At 44.4% G+C, this 23,253-nt stretch overlaps 1 protein-coding gene across 13 annotated transcripts in view; it reads left to right on the top strand.

The window, feature by feature from the left end:
- The window catches only part of LOC128305387 (CUGBP Elav-like family member 4), a 326,349-nt gene that overhangs the window by 150,199 nt on the left and 152,897 nt on the right, over positions 1 to 23,253 (top strand). For 2 of the 13 annotated variants that reach the window (XM_053042809.1, XM_053042800.1), the window contains exons 1-2: positions 20,221 to 20,470; positions 21,712 to 22,599. The exons of 9 other annotated variants lie outside the window; for them this stretch is intronic. In XM_053042809.1, the coding sequence (XP_052898769.1) occupies positions 22,543 to 22,599 (57 nt within the window). In that variant the 5' untranslated portion in view covers positions 20,221 to 20,470; positions 21,712 to 22,542. 2 more of the 13 variants (XM_053042801.1, XM_053042803.1) reach the window with 2 other exon arrangements.

Raw genomic sequence — 23,253 nt, 5'->3', positions numbered from 1 at the left:
GCTAGGCAAACAGTCGTAAACGGGTGCCATAAAAATCATCGCAGATGAATAAAATATACTAATCCTTTTACCTACCCTTCCCTCCACCCACCAACTCGAAAGCGGGGTGGTCCCGATGCCAATTCCGCAATCTCTGCATTACGCCCGTGCACGGGCAGCATAGTGTCCGAAAATAGTATCAAGCCAAGGTGTCGGCACCGGATGTAGAAGGTATTAAATATTTAAACCAGTATCATCACTTTCCTTTACCCCCTTCCCTCCCGGAGTCCATTAAGTCCATTTTGGTCCGGGGAACGATTCGCCCATTATTATGCTACCAGCAAACGAGGGTACGAGCTGTGGCTTGGGGTGTTGAAAGGTTTGTCAGAGGGGGGCGGCGACGGCGGCGGCCACCAAGCGCTGTAAACACCGAGGACATGTGGTTCTGGGCATTGTTTCAAACCGAAATCTTCTCACGTTTCTCGGTTTGGTTTGCACCTGCATGCAACAGCGCCAGGCACACCGGCACGCCGTACAAAGCACTAAGCCACCGGTGAGATATTTATTGACCAAGGTGTCAAGCCACAAAACCGCCCATCACAGCATGCCATGGACGTGGAAGCAAAGAGCAGGGGTTTGCTTTTTCCAGCATCTGTTGCTGTTTGCTGAGCTTGCAATACTCTTGAAACGTCTTATGTTTAGAAAGTTTTAGTATATTAGTTGGGATTTTTTTGCACAAAAATTTTAATGAAAGTTAATCCTGCTTCGTAAAACGATGCGCATTTTGCAGTGTTTTAAAATTGAAAATAAACGCCTAAATGTATGCAATGGTAAATGCAATGGTAAGCTTTCGTTTGAAGTTTGCATACAAATATGCGTATAGCATATCAAATTGTTCTTTTGATTTTGAAAAATTATGCGAAAAACAAATGTAATACAATATTATTCAATGTATTTTTTAAAGGATAATGAATCCACACATGAAAGTTTTCAATATAACAAATAAACTGTTATTATGCGCAATAGAAAGCGAAAAATAATATAGATATCTCGTTTTTGTTCAAAAATTTACAGTTTGGAGCACATTATTTTACTTGCGGAACAATTCACCAGAAACCTCATGCATTCGCAGTAAATTTTTGCATATCTATGTCCAATTCAAACAACCAAACAACATCCCTTTCGGCATAACAAACTTTGCACTTAAATGCATTCAGCATTGCTAACTTGTTTACTCATGTTTTTTTTCCACCGCTTTTTTTTTTCTTTCGTCCGCAGGTAAGCTTTCGGGCAACATCATTTTTTCTGCATCCCCATAAACCCCCACCCCCCGTCGGCAGGAAGCAGGAAGGATATAATTTTGGAGCCAAACAAAACGCCTGAACCGCCCTCTCATCCACGTATGCTTCAATTTCATAATTAAAGTCCGGTTATTATTCGATGTCCCGCTCGGCACCCGTATACTCCGTTCCCTTTTCGGGGACCCCAACGCATCGCAATGCAAAATTTGTTCACCAAACAAACATCCATAAAAATATTAATTTCATTGCAATGTTTACTATCCGCCAGCGGGAATGGCGTCCGTGTAAACATGAAGTCGGAGAAATGCTCGGGTTTTTGCTTGGGTGTAAATAATATTCGTCAAACAAGTTTTCACTCGGTTCGGGGGCTTTTTGCTTTCGATTCTTTCTTGTTTTGGGGCCGTGCGTTGCACACGCAAAGTGAAACGTTTTCGACAGGCCACCCTTTTCCCCGCGGCCAAAGCGGGTGTGGGGGGCTGTTTTTCCGATCCACTTCGCAGATGCATCCTCCCCCCCCCCCCCCCCCCCCCCTTTCCATTGCACAGCACGTGTCGTATCGGTAAATCCGATGTAAAAACGTATGTTCCCGTGTCGTTTCATGCAGCTATGGCAACGCAAACGACTGAAGCACCAAATTTGATAGCTTTCCACAAAATTCATTCCCGGCAAATGGCCGGCTTCCTCCAGTGTTTCACCACCTTCCCACCGCTCAGTTGGTTCATGCTTAATTTTCCGCTTTTCAACCGGGCCACACCCGGCACCGGTACGTGTTCGTGTTCATCCGAATGGTGGAAAAATTGTTGCTACAAATGGAAAACACTTTGCAAATCGTTAATGAAATTGTAAAACCAACGTTAAAATCAGTTGCGCTTCGGTGCCATTTTATCCTCGCCCTCAACAAGGGGGTAGTTTCACCGGTGAAGTACTGTCTACCGATAGCGCGGCACATACATCAAGTATTTACCTTCCCTACAACGCCCCCCCCCCCAAAGACACCCGGCCCACATTGGTGGGCTACATTGTCCCGTAAAAAAGTTCCCGGGATAAGCTTACGGGCTCCAGGAAAGGGGACACGAAAACCCGGCCCGTCCGGGTAACTAATTAATTTGTTTTTAACCATGTAATTTAAGTACATTACATCAGCATTTTTTCACTCTCGCATCTCCCTTGGCGATGTTACGCATCGGCCCACCGATCGGCCAGAGACCGATTACCAGGCTCCCCCCCCAAAAAGTGGTTCTTTGAATCTGTCACTGGATTGTGTTGGGATCCTTCTTGACTTTCATTTCACCCCCGACCATAACCGCGCGGGGAGGAGAGCTTTTTTCCGTTTGACAACCTAACGATTTAATGTTGAATTATGCCGGCTCTGCCGGCTTTGTCGTGTGATTCGGTCGCTTTTGTTGTTGCTGATTGGGCCTTCGTAAGCTGAGGTGGGGGAACCGGATTGGTTTGCGTGAAGTCTTGAGCTATGTTGCCGCTGTTTTTTTTTTTTTTTTAGTTCTCTCCCCCAACACGCGTTTGTTCACCGAAACCGGTAAACAATTCATTCTTCATCACGGTCCTCTGCGAACTTAAAAGGACACGCGTAAAAATGCAAAATTGCTCCAACCTCGCTGTGCCGACAAAAAACCCCTCCCGCCAAGTCGGTTCAGGTGGGAACGCCCGTACGGTGTCGGCAGGCACACGTACACACATAAATAACTGTTTTTCATCCCTCGTAAATGTATCAACAACAACTCTATCAGTTGAGGCATAAATATTGAATTACATTATCATTAATTGTTTTGGTTCCACACGCTCGTCGATGAGTAGAGCCTCGAACCGGGGGAGGGTTTTTTGTTTTTTGTTTTTTTGCTGGTCGTTGCTATTTTCCACCACTCATCGCTTCATTAATACACTTACTGATTTTACCCTTTGTTTTTTACTTCTTCACTCTTAATGTTTCACTTCACTGATTGTGTGTGGCGCGGTGCGGTTTGGTTTGATTATTTACGAGCGCCGTAGTGTAAGATATCGCTTCACGCGTGGTTTTTCAAGCTTTCATTCATTTTAAAATTGTTTTTTTTATTAATTTCCGATCGAAAGTTTCATATTCTGGCAGTACTAATTAATTAAAGCTACTTTATATTGGGATTTATAAGGAGGATTGTTCCCATTATCTTTGAACTTACACGGTTTTTATTAATACAATTTCATTGTTCGATTATTGCATTAGTTAGTTAGAAAACAAATTGAAATGGAATTCTTTTGTGTTCTTCTTCAAAAAATATATTTTATCTAAGGTGTATTTCGACTATTTTTCATTAAATTTATTAATCTTCCCTACAGTAGTTTAGGGTCGTTGAAAAAAAAATGGAAATTATAAAAAAAATAAAAAAAATACTGAAATCTTAATTTTTTCTGTCCTTGTGTGTCAGTCAGTTAGTCCATGCTAAGAGTGCATTGGAACAGACGGGATTAGATGACAATTCTGTCGTTTTGAATAACTGGTATCGCCACTATCTGCACCATTCAACCGCGCACCGGTTATTTATTTGTCGATACTGTAAGCGACAAACAACTATTGATAAAAATATAATGTTAATATATCTGTTAATAAATCAATAAAAAAATCACAATATGCAGTGAGGACTGAAAAGTGAGGTTTAACATTTAACTATTGAGTTGACAGTTGACAAGTTTAACACTTAAACTACCGATCAACCCAATATTGACTGGAACGCTTTAAGTTCATCACATTAATGTTGAAGTGATTAAAAATTCTGCCGCAGTTGATGCATAACTTTTAAATGTCTTGACTAAACTACGAACTCAAGCATATGTTCAAAACGCAATCAAGCTCTCCGAAATTGTTTGTAAAGTGACCATCAATCAAAAACGCTTCAACCACCAGGCTGGTGTGGTGATAATTGCAATTCCCCGATCAAATCAGGTTCGCCAATGTAAAAGAAATTTGTCACAAATACCTACCGCACGTCCAGCCTGTAAGGACAGAAAAATTATCAAAGATGTTTTATGCTTTTTTTTTGTTTTGTTTCGTTGCCTTTCGCTTTAACGTTCCATGCGACACATCAATTATCGGTGCGTAATCCTTTTGATCCCGAGCTTTCGATACAGTTTCGAGGTTCCGAATTAATTAAAATCACTTTTTCGTCGTTGGGTTGCTATGATTTTATTTTGTTGTTTGCTCCATCTGCTGCAATTGAACATTATACAACAGCGCCAAACACACACACACACAAAAAAATACAATTTTCATCAATACGCAAAACTTTTGCGTCGACACTGTATCGATCCGAGCGTGCACACAGCGTGCAAAGAGAAAATCTAATTTGAATTTGTATTCATTACATTATCCTGCCCCGGGATCGCGGATTAAGTGTATGTCCGGTTTGTGATAGTCACACACACACACACACACACGCAAGGGGATTTCGGGTTGACAAGAGGGGGATGGAGTTCCTTCATGGCGTGTAATTAAAAATTGACTTCCCGATAGTCCGATCCGAAACCTCCTCCTCCCCTCTCCCACCGGTTGACCGGTGCATACTGATTTATTTCCATTTAATCAACTGCCTTTAGGGCGACAGTTTGACCCCAGCGCTGCTTCTCGTCCACCGGGTTTTCACCGGGTTCGTTTCTGCTTACGAATGCAAGCAAGAGAGCAATTTCTTTTAGCCTGCACACAGCTCGTTTGCACTTCCATCTGGATGATGAAAAACCCCAACGCGAACGCCGTTCACCCCGTTCTTTGTACAATTGCCTGCGCTGGAAGACGTGGTGGCAAAACATAATTTACATAGAAATTGCATTTATCATTCGTAGCTTGTTGCCCTTGAGCGGACAGAAGTGGCTTTTGGGTTTTGCAGAAGTGCTCACACGCGCTCGAAACTGCGCGAGACACAACCGTTACGCAGTTGAAATGTAACGTGTGTAACGGTTCGAAAGGCGCCTCGTGCACCAACGGTACAAGACATTGTACTTCGGGTCGGGCCCCGCAAAAAATACAAAACTCCCTCGCAAACAGCGCTGTGCGGTGCCGGTTGCATGGTGCGGTTTTGTTTACACGCAATAATCATATTCATAAAACGGGATCACACATAATTACACACTCATGCTTACACAAACGCACACAGCCGTCGGGTCCGGGCGCAATCCTCCGTCCGCACGACGGAGTTGCTATCAACGCTGGAGCAGTGAAACTCACACCCTGTTGCACGCCTGTGATTCGGAAATTCCCTGCCAGACACAAAAGGGTACAATGTGTGGCAGGCGGTGGCAACAAACTGTTTGGCGGGAACTGGCTTGTTCACAGGCTCGTGTGCGGATGAGTACTGGACGGGGGATGAGCTTCGGTCTGTGAGGGTTGCGATGAGCGTTTGTGTGATTTTGCCATTTTAATGTCTCAATATATACAATATCAACGTTCTACAATTTCAACCCTCCCCACATGGGCTGGTAACTGGGGGAAGGCTCCATCCCAGTTCACCCAATGCTGCGTAAGCCCGTACGTACAGTTTCGACACCGTGTGCGAGGGCTCACTATCATCAGGGTGCTATCTAATGTAAACAGTCCACCACCACCATCACCAGCGACGGCATCGACGATGACTCCCGACGACCCGTCACCTATTTTGAATATATCGATTTTTGTCGCATTTCTGCCAGCACCCCACCCCCATCTGCTCTGGTCAATTGCGTTGGTGGAAAATCGTTTCGGAACCGGTTGGCAGCTTAACCGGCGTGTCCACCGTTCCACACGTTCCACCGTTACCCTTTAAAATGTTGATGAACCCTGTGATGTATGTGCAAGGAGAGGGCAAACTGTTGTGTGTTATCGGAAGCGAGACTAAAAATATTCCCGCCAGGGGTTTCAGTCACCGAAACGAATGTCGTCAAACGCATTAAAAGGTTGCAGTACTATTCAAATATTTTTATGTGTTATATAGTACATTATCACAGTATTCGATTGGAAAGTATTCCATTTTTTGACAGCTGTCATCTACTGGAAAAGGTTTAAATATTTAAAAACATTCACAGATTTACGAATCCGATATCAAAGGAATTGTGATCGGATTGTTCAAACTACCAAGCCCAAATTAGTAAACCTCTTATCTCATATGTATCAACCCTGCTATATCCGTTAAAGTCTTATACTTACTATGATCCTAAAGTACTGTTCCATCGCATCGTCATTGAAAATGATTTCAGTTGCTTTCAGTTAGCAATTTTAACTTCTTGCAACTCCCGTAACATAGATTTGTGATAGAATTAACCATTTACTATTCATTACTTTGCTGCTTTATCAATCATTACTTATCATCCAGCTCGTTTCCACACCTGAATTAATTTCTTAGTCTCCAAGGATGTCATGAAATTGAAAATTCAATGCCTACTAAGTTGTTCAATGCCTACTTGCATGAGGATATGTATCGACAGTTTTACAGCACATTTAGGCGTTTTCATCGGAGTCACTTGAAGTTTGTGCAAAGAACAGTGATTGGGTCTTTCTTTTAAGATGTTCTCTGGGGTCAGAACGCCTTGAGGTCCATAGTTCTAATGTTCAATAGTCAATCACCGTTGAATCACAATCAAAATAATATATACTCACTATTTAATCCAGCTTTAAGTTGAATAAATCAAGCATGTTAAGCACCTTCAACGTAGTTGTCCAATTTCTGCAGGATTTAACTGCGATTTCAGCTCAGATTGGCCACATTAAAATCTATGCACTGCATTTAGCACTGTCTTACAGTCCAGCGGAATACCAAACCAGTCGAGTGACTTAAACTACTTAATGGGTATTCGTTTTCGGTGCAGGCTCATTGTGTGCTCAGCGAAGGGAAGCAAATCCCGAGGCATCACAAGTACACACCCTTCACGGTTCGTGTCCATCGTAGGCGTACGCTTGGGGTGTGTATTTTGCCAATGACCGCACACGGCTCACAGAGCGAAGTTAAGCGTGCCCTCCAGGACGGGGCCTTTGGAAATTTGTCCGGCACTCAAGATAACAAGTAGTGGCTTGAAGTTGATCGTGTTTATTTCCAGCAGCTTTCGTTAGGCGTAATTGTTTCGACAATCGAGCCACCCAGGAAGTACAGGAAGCGAACCGTTACCATCGTGGCATCGACAACCGGGCAGGCAAATGGCATATTTTGCCTCCGTTGAGTGGGGTTAACGTTGAGAGCAGTACCGGGGTGTTTTTTTTTTTTGGTTTTCTACTGGCTTTGTCCATCTTCTTCGGGGGGGTGTATGAGCAGAACTGTCTTATCTTCTACTTGCGGCCTGATGTCTCTCTCTCTCTCTTTTTCTCGCTGCCTCAGGCACCAAGAGTGCTACTGAATTTGGCATTAAAGGTTTGGAAATCCTTCAGTTCGATTTGTTCGAAATGAAGCATACAAAAACCCGAGAAGCTCTCAATCAATGCTTGACGATGGATGGGTTCGACCAAAAAAAAAAAACGACAAGTTCCTGCCTGTGTGCATCGACAGTGCTCAAAGTCGCCGGCAACTATTGAGCAGGAAGGAAAGAGGTTTAGAGAAAATTTGAAAGAACCCCCGAAGCAAACGAAGCAGAAGTCGAAGAATTATTTTCCATCCCCTTAGCGCGATTATTCCGAGCACTTTGTGATGGTTCTGTGGAATCTTTCGCATAATACACCACCGCTTTCGATGACCGGGAATCACGACAAAAAATAAACCCATCCCCCCATCCTCGTGTAGAAAACAACAACCACGGGATGGTTTGTAATGCAAAAGGACAGGCAAAAACCACCCAATCCACACGTACACAGTGGGAAGTTTAAGAGCTGCAAGGCATAGTGTCAGTGTTGGGCTGTGGCGAGGAAAGCGATGTGGAATGTGTGGGTAGTTGTTGGGAAAGGCTGATACGCGGTACCGGTGCACGGAACTGAAAGCGTTCCCTTGACTTCGTTGACTTCGGTTGCAGCGCATCCATTTTTGCGCTCCCTTTCTTTGGCTTTACGGTTTCCCTGGGCAGGATGGTGTCCGTGGTAACTGCCTGGTAAGCCGGCCTTTGCTTCCCGGCCGCCTTTTCGCACAACAATGACAATAATAATGCGGATGAAAATATATTTGTTGCTCGAATGAAAGCAGAACATAACGACACGAAATAAAAGGAGGCAAAAGAAAAGCACCGAAACACATAAACTACTTCTTTGTGTGTTCAAATTAATGTGCTCTAGTTGATGTTGAGCTTAAATAACAATAAATATTATCAGTTAATGAAACGAATTATAAATTAAAATGATCTTAAAGGGAGTAGACATTTTTTTAGCATTTATCCCAAAAAAAATTCAACGATTACTTTATCTTTTTTATTACAATTATTATACTAAATTACTGATAAATCATCGACAGTCCGCAAAATCTACAGCCTCTGCTATTTATTCCTTCAGGAAAAAGAAGCATTTCGTAGCACAAAATGAGGTCAGCCGTCATAAATGTGTGACGCTGGTTTATTACTCCGACCCAAGCACGGTCAACGGCGGCATAAAATTGGTTAAATAAACCAAAACCCTCTTACACATGCAGCATAAACATCGTTGCATCGTTGTATCGTTCCACACTCCGATCGATCAGTTTTATTTCCTGCGTCATCGTATTATACCTTCCAATACGAAAGTGCCCTCCCGCTTCTGTCCAGACACGGGACGTGTGAATGCTTTTCGGACGTGCGTGAAAACTATGCTTCCCGTCCTACCCAACGGCTCCTAGGCGGGCCCAACGATATGGGTGCCTGGTTTTTCTGCTGCAATCGCTACGGACTGTCATCACCACGGCCCGGCCGACCGAACGAACTGGGCGAAACGTTTGCTATCGATAATTGGTTTCATTACCGTTGGTACATGTTTTGCTCATAAGCGTTACGATTCGGATAAAGGACTTCACATTCAGCGATTGCATTTCTGTCGCCGTTGTGCGTTTTCGATTTTTACAGCCCTGTACTGAAGGGGGAAAAAAAACCCCCGGAAGGTATCATGTGGAACTCGGTGAGTGGCTGGTTTTCCTTTTTCTCAGGCTCATGCGTGAGGATCACACCATGCTCCGGTTGGTACGTGGTTGTGGTTTGGAAAGAATGAATTTTTGCGAGCATTAAACTCGCTCCGCACACGAAACGGACGAATGGTTCCCCATTAGGGTGGATGCATGTATGCATGCCTGGTACCAGCACGAGTTTGCTGTCTCGAATTGGTTTATTGGAAAATGTGTCGTCCGTTTCTTTCCCCTTTCTCCTTAAAATATTGTTCATCAATAAATTTTGCTCACGGAAAGGTTTAAATTACTTCCACCCATATCGCCATCCCATCGTCACCTTCTCGTCGCCATGGGACACGGTGGGGGAAAAGGGATGCCAGGAGATGCATGCACTGAAAAATGCAATTCTTCATCCGTTCGGCGAAACACGATCCCCAAGAACATAAAACCATTCCAATTCACAACTTCCCCACCCCAAAATACCCCTTTCTAGCCAGCTTCGCACATCGCACGAATCCATCAACCGTAAAAGGATCTTTCTAACCCCCACAGTTCCCCCACTCCTTGTGGGACAAGGACAGTGGTGATGACGGAAAAATATGGTTGACGATTATGACTGTCATATCGTTTTCACTTCCCACACCTCCCAGATCGCAACCATTTATGTTGTTTTGGTGGCAGGGTGGGGCTTTTCGGTACGAGGTCCTCACATTCTCGTACGAGGATCGCTATGGCTCTGTCTCCCGGTTCGGTTTCGCCTCAACCAAACCGACCGCACGTGTGCCACGGGGAACGGGCACCCCCCCCCCCCCCCCCCCCCCTTGGGAACGCTCGGGTGGAACGATATTGTGGAACGAATGATCGGTTTCCGTGGGCTCAAAGTGTGCTTTATGTGTCCGGCCACGGTGATGAACGGTGAAATCTGCACGAACGAACCGCAGCGTGCATGAAAGGGAACCGCCCGGCCACCCGGGCCGGATATTGCTCGAATCCGTCGATATATATCCCACGCCAGCCATCACGCTGCTAATGGTTTCATCCCGACGTGACAATGACGGAACGGGAAAGAATCGACAATCGACCGATACCAATTTCGCCAAGGGTTATGAGATGAGTTTGGTTTTGTGATTTTTAAACTGACTCGGGAATAGCACGGGCGTGTGCGGGTATGTGTCATCAATTCTGTCCCGTTTTGCTGAATATTTGATGGTAAGTTATGAATAGAATGTGATGATGTAGCATCGCCTCAGCGGTGCAAATCATCAACGTTTGGTTCATCTGTTTTGCTCGGCTGTTTTACTGCGGGTGGCCAGCTTTTGTAGATGACAAATTGGAAGGAACCCAGAAACCAGCAAACCAACTGATTCCTTTTGGTTTTGTTAGTTAATCTTGAGGGAGCGACATTCGTAAAGCGTGATAGGAGCTTTGATTTCAAGTAAAAACTTAGTGCCTTGCAAACACATTGCCAGTAAAAGAAAAAGTCAACAGCAAAAGCGTTAGGAAAGCATCGCCCGAGTAGGATATTGACTCAGATAAAAAAAACAAAACAAAAAACAACCTCCAGAATGAGTTCTGAAGCATGAGCAACTTTCACAGCATCTTTATGGACCTTACAATGTCCGTAACCATTAAATACATTCTCCCAACGCTAATACTACAATGTAACACATCTTTATGGCGTTTGTGTATTTTGTTGCTGTGGAAAATTTGGGTGTGTTGGATGAAAAACACATTTAGCAGATACCAAAAGCTTCCAAAACGAAAAAAAGAGAAAAGAATTCAAGTAGTCCCCGAGGAACTTGGATGCGGAAATTTTAAATTTAAAGTTAAGTTAGTTTTTTTTAAACAAAATGTACACAAATAAGCTGCATTTGGTTGTCAATGCCTCCTAAGTCATCATAGTGTTTGGAAATCCGAAATGCATTAGAAATGAAGCATGACGTATAAACGTGTGGAGCTGTCAAGGATTCTTACTGTTTGCAACAATGGTGCAACACAGGGAGTTTTGGAAACTTGAATAGTAATTAATTATTTTGGTTTATTTATGGTAGTTATATATTTTTTGTAAATAAGCTCACGATTAAAAGCAAATGTTTGTTTGACAAACAATAAAAAAAAAAAACACAGGGGTGAAATGGAACAAAACTCTTGAGTGCATTAACCATGAATCCCTCAACAAGAATGGTGTGCTACTTGAGCAAATTTAAAGCGACATTGAAGATGTAGTAACAAAAAAAAAACCTTGCCCAGTGTTACACACCTTCGCCGGGCACGTTTCGCTCGCTGGTCATTTTCGCTTTTGCCGTGCACATGAAAATGCTTCACATAAAAATGAGTCGCTGAAAAAAAAACCGTTGATAATGATGATGATGATGATTGCAATGGCTTGAAGAAATAAATTGCAAACCTATCCACAGCAAGAAACGTGGCGGTGAAGTAAAGATCGTTAAGTAACTTTTTAACGTCGGTAAGTACGTTTTGTAATTGCTGTTTGGAGAAACTTTTTCCCTCCCGGTCCATGTACCCCTGCCAGCCGCACCCTGTGCTGGATCGGACCGTACTTTTCCGTGACCATTCGCCACAAATCGGACGGAATCCGGCGTACGGGAGAGTGCCGGGATCAAAGAACCACTTACGGCCGCAACAGCTTCCACACTGTTCGAGCTTCGTCCCGATGATTTATAGATTGTTTCATCTTCGCTTGGCTTTTGCAGCATGGAAACTATTTACATAATTTCTATTTCCTTCGCACTGCGATTGATCTTGACACTGTTCGGCTTTGCTTTTGGCCCGGTCCGACGGTTTTTCTTTTAAAGCTGCTCCTCGCATAATCGTCGTCGCCGTAAATGGCCTTGCCATCCAGCCATCAAGTCTGTCCAAACTTGGCTGATGGAGAATGAATCTATGGTTGTAAAACTTTTTACATTACTCGTACCTCCAGCGTGCCAATGGATCGCCTTCCCCCTCATCCCCCTGGGAAAGTCATCCGGAAAGGAAGGAAAAATCAAAATACGAACTGTGAGGCCTGTGTGAAAGGACGTTACAGTTGGAATAAAATATGATTAATAGCATTTCGCTCAAGCGAATCAAATTAAATCTAAATAAAATAAATTGGCCTTCGCTGCAGATCATTCGTTACTACATTGCCGACGCACACAGATTTGTGTGCCCCATCGGCAGCGAGTGTGCAATGTGTGATTTTGATGGATGTATTAAGGAGAGTTTCTAGCGTGGCGTAGGCCTTGCGGGAAAATTTACCCGATTTTCTTCACTAATCATCCTTTACGCTTTTTCCGACCTTTGTACGTAAGGTTGAACGGAAAAAGTTTTGCTTTGTTAAGTGTTTGTTTCTAGCAAATAATTAATGTGTTCTAAATGGAGAATCATTACAATTTAAAAGCTTTAATATTCATGGACTTTTTTAAAAAAATCATTCCTAAACCTTTTCATTCATAATTTATTTTTCCATAAAGCAAGAACTTGTACAGACTCGTTTCACAAAGTTCCTTTTTAATGCGAAGTCTAAACTAATCATCCTGCGCTTTGTGGGCTCCGAATGGCTGTTGTGTTCTGGCTGTTCTCTCCTAACAAAAACCGTTGACAATCACGTTTGCCGATGGGACGTGGATGGGCGGATGCGGTTTACATTATCGAGTACAAACAATGACATTTTCCACACCATTTCGAGGCCTTCTTTCAAGGCTTTGTCAAGGCAAAATAGCAAAAAGGCAAAATAAAATCCCAAACAGACAAATAAAAGAAAATCACAACGCGCGATAGTAAAAATAATAATCGTAAACATAAAATCATCACTCCCAGCGGACGGTAGCGGATGATGCGTAACTTCGTTACAAAAATGTGTCCCCTACTGTTCAAGAACTGCAGCTGCAGGACAGTGGTGGGCTTTATGGTTATTCAAGTTATAGAATAAATAGTGTAACTTTGGTCTTAGAATCGGTACGTGAAATAAAAACGGCCAAAGCGAACGATTTGCTTCACAATAGACACACAATCCTCAACAGCTTTTATTTAGGCAAATAAATTATCTTCACACACCGGCACACAACAAAAAACTGCTCAGCGAAAGCGACTAAGTAAACCGACAATCTTTTAAACACTGTTTCTTGTTTTCCAAAAACTCTCCACCGGCGGGAAATAAAATCCTCTGCGGTATCCATAAAAATGTCACCCAAAACCTCAATCCAAGCCAAGTACGCTATCAAAATGAGCCTCGCCAGGGTAAAAACAACAGCTCACCAGCAAAACAGTCTGTCACCCTGTAGGTGTAATTAAGATATCCTCAACAACTCCGGCGCTCGGTTCATTGCCGACTCCTTTACTCCCGGCGGGTATTCGGTTTTTCTTCCATGTATTTTGTTTTTCATTTCGTTTCGTTTCGTTTGGTGTATTGTTGCTGAAATTCGTAAAACCACATAATTTTACATCTTGCGGTTAGCCGGGTAAGGAAAGATGACATGCCTGTTTTTGTTTTCCGACGGCGACGGGGGTTTCAGCATCGCAGTCCAGCGCCCCAGTGCCGTGCTTTCCATCATCATCGTCACCACAATTGCGCACGATAATCTACCCATCGGCTGATGAGTCCTTGCGCTGGCAGCAAGTGACAAAGAACGGTGAGGTGAGGGAGCGCGAGATGCGTTGCCCGGTGGAAGCGTGTGTTGTAACGTGTTGCACGAACCGACCGGTGGTGGTAGCATGCGAAACTTCAAACGATCGCCGGAAGGAACGACCACCATTTTGGAGGGAGGTGGATTAACAAAGTCACTTTTGTCTCGTCGCCATCGAGCGATAAACTCGACGCACCGCAGCAGGAGATGCAGCACAGCGATGAAAAACATGACAAAAGAAAGCAACAACGAAAAGCAAAAAAAAAAACAGGCACACGGACAGGGAATGAATAAATGTAGCAAGCAACAAAGCGGGAGAAAGATAGAACGGGCAAATATATGTAAAAAAGTGAACATCTCCCATTGAGATGGTAGAGACCCGACAACGAAACCCGCTGTTTATCATAGATTTGGTGGAAAAGATAAACACAATAAAAGCGCCGCCAACCATCGTTACTTCCCAAAGCGCTTGAGTAGCAGCAGCAAAACTGTAGCGTTTCGGGCCAAGTGGAAAGAAAAACAAAACAGCACACCAAATTCAGAATGGGAGGTGGAAAATTCAACCCCCCCCCCCCCCCCACACACAGACACATAAGCACAAATGGGTGGTAGGTTGGAAAATGACCGGTTCAACAGTTCCCGGTCGTCGGCCGTCCATGTTGCTTGTGCCTAACGCACCCACACACACACACAGAGACGCTGTTTGAGGGTGAAATATTTCTTATTTCACGCTTTGATGAAATTATTATGACATTTCCAGATCATTATCGGCGATAAGATTCTTACACACTTTGGGTCGGAAAAAGGAGAGATCCACCACCACCACCACTGTGGTACTGGCGTCGTAGCCGTTGCAGGGCTAGCGCAAACCAATCCACTTCCCAACAGCAAACAATTCTCAGGAGGTGCCCGGACAAGAAGCGCCGAGGTTTCCTTTTATTTAATGTCACACAGAATCGAGTCACCGGAACGAACGATGTGTTAACGGGAAAATATTGAAGCATATCGCCGGGCGTGATCTTTTTGCCGCGAACTAGCACACTGCTGTCCGCTGTCAATTTCGCTGATCAATGCTGTCGCCCGGCGACGACACTCGGTGCCCGGCGTACCCAGGGCGTGTATATGGTTCGGTGCCACCGAGTCACGGCCGAATTAACTTGTATGGATCAAATTATATTTTTATTTATGACACCTGCCCGCGTTTCTTTCTTTTTTTTTGGTTTGTCTCGCTGGCAAACCATTTGTCGCTTCGTCGGAATGGGAAACGGTGGATCGTGTTTGGACACAGTAAATGGAGATGTGTCAAACAAACGGCGTTCTTCGTTTCACAGTTCACAGGGCTTTCCCCGCCCTTGGAGGTAAATTATAATGAAGAAAGTTTACGTAACGAAAACCGTAACCGACTGTTTGATGTTATTGTCAAGATACTGGCTACTGAGTTTTCCAACCCCGCAACCATGCCCGGGTTGCTGTGACATTTGTCTATTTATTTGTCATTCCAAAATCGGGTTGCTACGTTTTCTGCACAAATCAAGGCACACTTATTAACGGCTCCAAAATAAGTGAGACGCTGCCAAAACAGCGCCGCAGGCAATGGTTAATTAAATTAATTCGAAACAGGATCCCACACGGACAAAACCATAGCGCTTACGGCGTGGACCGGCTTCGACCGGGCCCCGCGAGCAATATCACTGTGCGAAATGTGATCAAATTTTCAATGAACTGTCCAGTAGTCAGGTGGCACCAGCATGCCAACCCAACAATAGAACCGAAACAAAAGCATAAAAAAAACATACGGACACGAGAAGGAAGAGAAAAAAAAAAACAAAATACAGTTCACAAACAAATACAAACCACTTCATCCGATCCTCCGGTCCGGTCCAATGTTCTCAAGTTCCCCGACGTTTGCGCCAGTGTGCCATGATGCAACAAAAGGGAAACGTTAGCAGCGGATCTCCAGTTCGCTTCCAGGAGCTAATTAAAACCTCTTCCCGAGCGTTTTGGTCAGCGGCAGCAGCAGCAGCAGCAGCAGCAGCCGTCTTGACAGCAAGAGGCCGCTTGCTGAAAGGGAACGGATGCGTTCGAGCAAAAATCTTATTATCAATCCAATGGACCCGATGCGCCTTACGGGCCTACTGAAGGACACTCGAGTGCCGGCCCGCCTACGGATATACCCTGAATAGTGATCCCTCCTGGAGTGGTTCTCCGTGTTTTCCCTCCCCCGTAGTTGCGTTGTTTTAATAAATATCCGATTTCTTGGCGTTTCTAAGATGGCATGCTTTTGCCGTTGTTTTTGTTTTACTTTTTTTTGGTTGAGTGTGCTTGTTTGTCTGTTGGTTTGTGTTTCGGATTTGAATTGAGTTTTATTTTTGGTATTAAATACCCGTACCGGGAAAAGATCTTCAGGACCGAGTAATATCTTAATTTCTGGGATGCAGCTTCATTAAGGTGCATGCAGCCAGAAATAGCAAAGGGAAGTCAAATTATTAAGAAAATAGCCTCGATTAGTTTAATGGCTTTTTCCATGTTAGTCTTAAACTATTTTAACAAACATTCCAAAAGGAATTCAATTTTATTGCCTTATCAGGAACTCTTTAGGTTAATGCAACAAAGTGTTGTAATCGTGGGATTACTTTCGCATTATTTCATCAACTCTTAACTTTTTAAAACATATTTTATAACGTGGTATATTATATATTAATTAAAGGGTAAAACAACTTTCACAGTCTCGAGAACAACATCGGACAATTTCATTCCTTAAGTCTGTTTATATAGACAGATGAGTAATAATTATGATGAGAGTAACTAAATGATTAACGTGTTCAATTCTCATTCAGGATCAGTGATTTTGATTCTTGAAAATCTAATGATATTTTATGTTATACGATATTATCATAGTTATTGTATGACTGTTGTACATATTGTTTCTAAAGTACGAACTATTAATAACATTAGAATATGATCCAGCTCGTCGAAACTTTCCTCCAATAAAAGCGCGTAAATTCTGAAACAACTTTTGCTTGATAGAATGTGTAGTGCCTTAAGAGTGGAATTCAATTGGAATTGTAACAAAAATAGTGTACAATTAATATTTATTAATTCTCTTCAAAATTGACTACTGTTGTAATTAAGTCTTATCTACATTAAGGTTTTTATCGCCTAACAAATGAATTATTCAAACGACAAGCAAAGGCTAGGCAGATGGGTTTATTTTTATCAAATCTTTCCCCGCTTGAAAATGCACCTTCCACAATGCCATATGGTAAAATATCGCTCATCCTTCGCTATCGTCTAAACAAAACACTTGACATGCTACGCGGCGATGATTCGAACGCACCGAAACACATGCCCACACGCGTACACGCTCGACGCGCGTTACACGCATACACCCTTACGCGTGCTGCGTACATTGCGTGAATTGTTCAACGATTACAATCTTGTACTTCCACTAGAGAGAAAATCCGACCGCCATCACAACCCACCCTCAATCCCACCCATCCCTTTCCGGTCCGGACGGTTCGTTCGCACCGGTGAAGCGGAAATGCGTAGCGGAGGGCGGTAGAAGCGATGCTGAGTTGGCGTTTCATCGTGCCGGGTTTTTATGCCCGGAACACGACAGACGACAGACGGAAACGCCAAACAGCAAAGCGAACGCGCGCGCTGGCTTGGGCACCGGCGATGTACCGGCGATGATGATGGCGGGCACAACATACCCGCGTGTTCCGTGGTTTTTCCGTCCAAAAACCTCGGCCGCATCCGCATTCCTCAATTTAACTTTGCTAATTTATTTAATGACTACTGTACCGTAATGAAGTCATAGCGACCCTGAAGCGACTATCGCACCGTCAGAGAGAGAGAGACAGAGGGAGAACGGGAGGCTGTATGGTAGAATTGTGCCAGGATCAAAGGGGAAGCAAGAACTCTTGACAGTAACCAAACTCGTGTGACTCGTGTCATCGAAATGTAACTATAATGAAGAAAGGGAGAGAATAGAGAGAAGAAAAAAACACACACACACAAGAACTGGAAAACTTCCACCAGAGGGACGTAAGTGCTTTGACTGGTTCGGAACGAACGATTAATCGAACGGTGGAACTGGGTCGGAAAAGAGTCCAACCAGCGGCGGCAATGGGTTAAACCCGGTGGATGAAAGCGCGTAAAAATATGTTAAAGAAAACTTCCCAACAAGATGATGCAAGATGATAAGGCAATTATGGACGCATGGCCAGCCGTCTACGGGCTGGAGCAACGCGCAACCATTCAAGAGCAACCTTTCGCTAGGGTGCAGCCGCGGAAAAGCAAAACATGTGGCGGGTAAACACACGGTATCGATTTTTCAACCCCTCCGTCCCATATGTCCCATACATGTCAAACGTTATCGGTATCGATGGGTGGGGGGGGGGGGGGGGTGGCCGTTTTTTTGTTGTTGTACTTATCACTAAATTTGTTCGAGTTGAGGTAACACATTTACATGCCGTGTGGTAGGTGTTCGCACACTTTCATGAATGTGGCGAGCAACGCGCTGAGTACATTTTGCACTTGCTATAAAACGGACGCGGATTTTTATAGCATCATCCATTTCGGCGCTGCTCGTGAATGCTTTGCTCTGCTCGGCTGTGTGATCCTTTTCGGGAAAAGAAAAACAAAACTTTTTCACCTACAACATTACAACAAGTGTGTTAAAAACTACTTTAGCCCACCGAGAGTTCTAGAGTTTTGCCATAAATCACGAAACCATATGTCACAGAAGGTGACACCCCCCACGAAACACGAAGCGCGCGTCCTTTTGGGCGGTTTTTGCTTACAACCATCGAGGAACGGAAAAAAGTGTTTCACCTTTTTCATTATTAAATGCTCGTCAGATCAATATGGGCATAAAAATTATCGTTTCGGAACACTGGAACAACGTCCTCACTGTTCACCATTTCCCAAGGATTACACGGCCAGGGGGCCTACCCAAAACCTTTAATAGTGGTGGCGGGTGGTGGGGTGGCGGGGGCAGGAGGCCCTTTCTATTGAACATCGAAAACACCAATATTTTCTCCCCTTCTTATCGGTTGGCAGGGTGGCAATGGGAGAGGGGGGATGGTGGGAGGAAACGGGACACATTGATTAGAGTTCCGCTCACCGTACCGGTGGTGTGTGCGCATGTTTCGCAGCCGGAAAACCCCGCCTCTCTGTGTGCTGCATGCGAAAAACGGTGCTGCCCTGCCGGAAAAGCCGTCTGCTGTACGGCTGTACCGCACTAGGGGAAGATGTATAGGTCACCGTGCCGTTACCGTCGTCATCGTCGGCATTCGGACATTCGTGCTCGGGAAAACCCGCGTCCGCACCCGCGTTATCTCAGCATCCCTCTATCGGTATATCCCCCCGTTATCGTAGGTTGTTGTTGTTGTCGTGATGCGATCGGGTGGCCGTGGACGGGCGGAAGTTATGTAACGCTCGGGCCCTGCAGGAGAATCAACAGTCTGCCGTTTGTGCCGAACGCTTCTGCCCCGACACTGTCCATGTGTGTCCATGTGTTTGCATAGCATTGGGTTACGCACCTGCGCACCAGCAGTGCGAACCGTTGTTCGGCGTCGGGTTCGAGCAGCGGTGCTTGTGAACGGCAAGGAACCGGCACACGGTACAATGTAGACACTTTGTTTGCCCGATGCGGCAGCGAACGAGCGCGTGTTTACGCTCGTACGGTGGTGTTGGTGTCGGTGAAGGAGAAAACCAACCTTCGGCCACCAACGTTCGACAGCTGCTCGAATTTTCCAAACCGTTCCACCCGCGCACTGCTCGAAAAAAGGCTCGCATAAACGACGATTTCGGGACCGTTCCGATGGTCGCGACGAACCCTGAACCCGAAGCCACCGAAGGGTTCGTGCACCGATGCAAAGCAGGGGAAAAGACGGAACGTTGGTTCCGTTTTCATCCTTGCTGCAATCGGTTCCGGATCGGGTTCCGTTGGGTGGCACAAAGCGTTGGGAAATGCGAACGAATTTCCCGACGCCACCGTGCACCGTGCACTGGGTGTGTGAGCGAGCCGGCTGGCAGAGCCGCGTGGCCGACGGAATGGAAGGGAACGAGTGCGAACGAATGCCGGACCCGAGCGAGCTGCGACCGCGCGCATCGGCACTCGTCTGCCAGAACTCGCGGTTACCCCCAGTACAACCGGGGTTCAGCAGGCAAAGGAGAGAAGAAGCACACACACACAAAAAAAAAGCAAGCAAGCAGATAGACAGATATCCGTCCGTTCCGGCTGCTCTACCTACTTACAAACAAACATTAGATTTCAGTCTACAATTGAGTTTTGTATAGTTAAGTCGTGATCATATACACTTGTTGTTTGTTGTTATATTTAATTATCTGTCTATAAGCTGTGTCTGTGTTTTTCCGGAGCGAAACGCCCACGCGTAACGCACACGCGAAACGAAGCGCAAACGTCCAGCCAAAACGCCAGCACGGTTCGGCGATTCGGTGTTTGCGGTGGACAGCGTCAAAGTGTCCCACCCTACGCCCAGAAAGCGAACGTCGCAAAACAGCCTGAGATCGCAAAACAGCAGAGATCTTACTTACGGTACAAACGGAGCCCTTCAGACGGTTTCAGATGTTTTTCTTTACGGGTTCGGTCGACTGTCCACACACCGGGGCCGGGGGACGTTGTGAAGTTGTGACAAAACCCAAAACCCGGGACCCGCGCTAGTGATCAATCAGTGAATGTGGTGCTTTATTGCAACTGTCGATCGAAAGACTGTTCCACTGAAGCAAATCCTGATCGTGATATTATTTTAAATGTCTTGCTTAATAAGTGATCCCCATGTCAAATATGACCCAATTCACAAACTTCCATTACTTCGTGAGGAATTCTTTTGGATAAAGCTAAATAGAAAATCCTTTGCAATATTTCACTGCCGAACGTTACGTACGCGGTGGTCCGATAGGAAAAGAATTTATTCGTTCTACGCCAGCGACCGATTCGGTGAAACAATTCCCTCACACGCTAGCGCATCGAAGTCTCTATCCCACAGCCTAAGCCCTACAATATGTTAGCCTGTTTCGCTATTCGCGCAACGGGCACCCCTCCCCCGTTCACCGTTACGAGTCTCATTATTTTTATTGATGAGCATATTTATCATAAATTTCAACTGGCGATTTTTCTTCGTCTTGTGCAAGCGTAAACCATCAGTTTCGACGAGTGGTTTTTTTTTTTGCTGTTTCGTGTGTCTACTCCCAGTTTTTTTTACTCTGGCTGCCCAATTTGTGGCACAGCCATCCGGTTCGATACGGTGCCAGATGGAGCTGCTGGCTGGCGCAAAAGCCTAGATAAATCATCGTTAAGATTTAAGTCCTCCGTGGGTGATTCATTTGATTTTGCAATCGAATAATGTTGCCTCTTTGTTGCTTCTCCGCACAAAACAAAGCCAAACAACGACAACAAAATAAATCAGCTCAGAAAAAACAACTCAATTTTGCTAAATTTGGAGCAGAGCGGAGTCAGATGAATGGCAAAAATTCCGATCAGGATCGAACATATTTTTTTCCTCCTTCTCTCCCATCCACACAGTGGTTGGGAACGGGAACGGGAATCAGCTGCACGTTATCAATCAATCAGTTCGCATTTGCGTTTTTCCTTGTTCTGTGATTGCGAAGGGAGTTTGTGTCGCAAAGAAAAAAACACATCTCAAGAAGATGATTTATTAGCAGCGATTTGATAAGCATCCAACAACAAAAACAGGGAATTCATCCCTTTAGGTTTTAACATCAACGATAAAGCTCAACAACAACTGAACTCTTAACTCCATTCTCTCTTTTTGGTAGGTGTTTAAAAGTTTGCGCGAAAGCCGCCCCTCCGTGAATAGTGCAGAGTACACGCGATTGATCACGCAAAAAACAAAACCGCAACTTACTTACAAACTCATTACATGTGCCGTGTGCTTTTCAGTGTGTGTGTCAGTGCATGCATGTGTTTTGAATGTGGCAAAAGAATCGGCTAACCGCCTGAAGAAGTTAAAGCAAAAGTTAAACAAGCAAATAAAAATTGAAAAAAAAACACACACATCAGTGAAACACATCAGTGCGCGCCCATTGTGCGAGTGATGCAGCATAGAAAGTGCATATAAAGCGAGCACGAGTGTACGATATTGATCGACGATCTTAAAGTAATAAAATTAGAAACATTTAGAAGTTAATAACAGTCATTTCAAATCGACCTATCTGATCGTACTTGAGAAACATTGTTCAGTATCGCGAGAGTGTTGTTAGGGCTTGGTAGCGCAAAGCAGGCCTTGGAACTCGTTGATATTTTTTCCCAAATTGAAACTGTACCAAATGAACGTAGTAGCTCACGTTTAAAGGTCGATCTTGATTGTATCCTCGCGTATTGTTCCATCGCGCAAGCAGAGTGTCATTCCATCCAGCTACGACTCGAAACAGTGGCAAGAAGTCCCAACTTTCTGTCCAAAGCGATCCAAACGAAGACCAGCACCAGCAAGGTCCGAAGGCAGCGTTAGTTAGTGTGAAAGCTCACCTTAGCAGAACTGCAGAGACCAGAGACCCAGAGTGTTGCCGCAAAACACTGTATACTAGGAAGAACAGTTTGTGTGAATCGTAATCTCCAATTGTTTCACCAGTGACATCAATACATTCCATATGGTTCACATGATAGAAGTGGTGCGTCAAGGGAAAGTTGACTTTCCTCAAGTTATTGTAAGTAGCTTCTTGAATCTATCCCTTTAAGTTCGGTTTTTTTTAATTGCTTAGTGTTGTGCTGTGGTGGAAAATGGAAGTAATAGTGAAATGGTCACATTTTCGTCTTGATTTTCATGTCTTGAGAGGTTTTTTTTTTCGTTTGACGATTGAACAATTTTTTCCGTGTCGTAATATTTAAAACAGAAAGGCAAAAAAACAGGACTTCGATCTTAAAATCACATTCCACAGCAAAAATCGAAACGCTTGGAAGGGTGAGAAGAAGAGACCTGATAACGTTGCCGAATGTTTTGTACAAGTTTTTCTTCACGTCTTTGCTGGCTAAAGGGGTGGTTTTGCAAGCGCGAGAGAAAGCGAAAAAAAAAACTCCACTAGAAGAATTATGTTCTATCTGATAAGAATGATTTAGGCGTTTGGAATGCCTTTTTTAGGCCAGTTTCAGTTTTGGGGCTTCAGCTTTGTAAATCTGATGGCAAACAAGCAAGCAACTGAAAAAAAACTGCCAAGATTGATCCGGTGTAAGCACTTTCAGAACAACTGCTCGGGAGAAGCAGGAGTTTCGCAAAAGATTACGCCGTTCCTGTCCAACCGTTCTCCAGCAACCTTTCTGGCCCCACCCTGTTTGCCTTCGCAAACTTAAACACAACACAGCAA

This window comes from Anopheles moucheti, chromosome 3, assembly GCF_943734755.1.
Source record: "Anopheles moucheti chromosome 3, idAnoMoucSN_F20_07, whole genome shotgun sequence".
NCBI classification, from domain to species: domain Eukaryota; kingdom Metazoa; phylum Arthropoda; class Insecta; order Diptera; family Culicidae; genus Anopheles; species Anopheles moucheti.
Note: the sequence above shows the minus strand (reverse complement) of the source record. Positions and strands in the feature narration are given on the sequence as shown.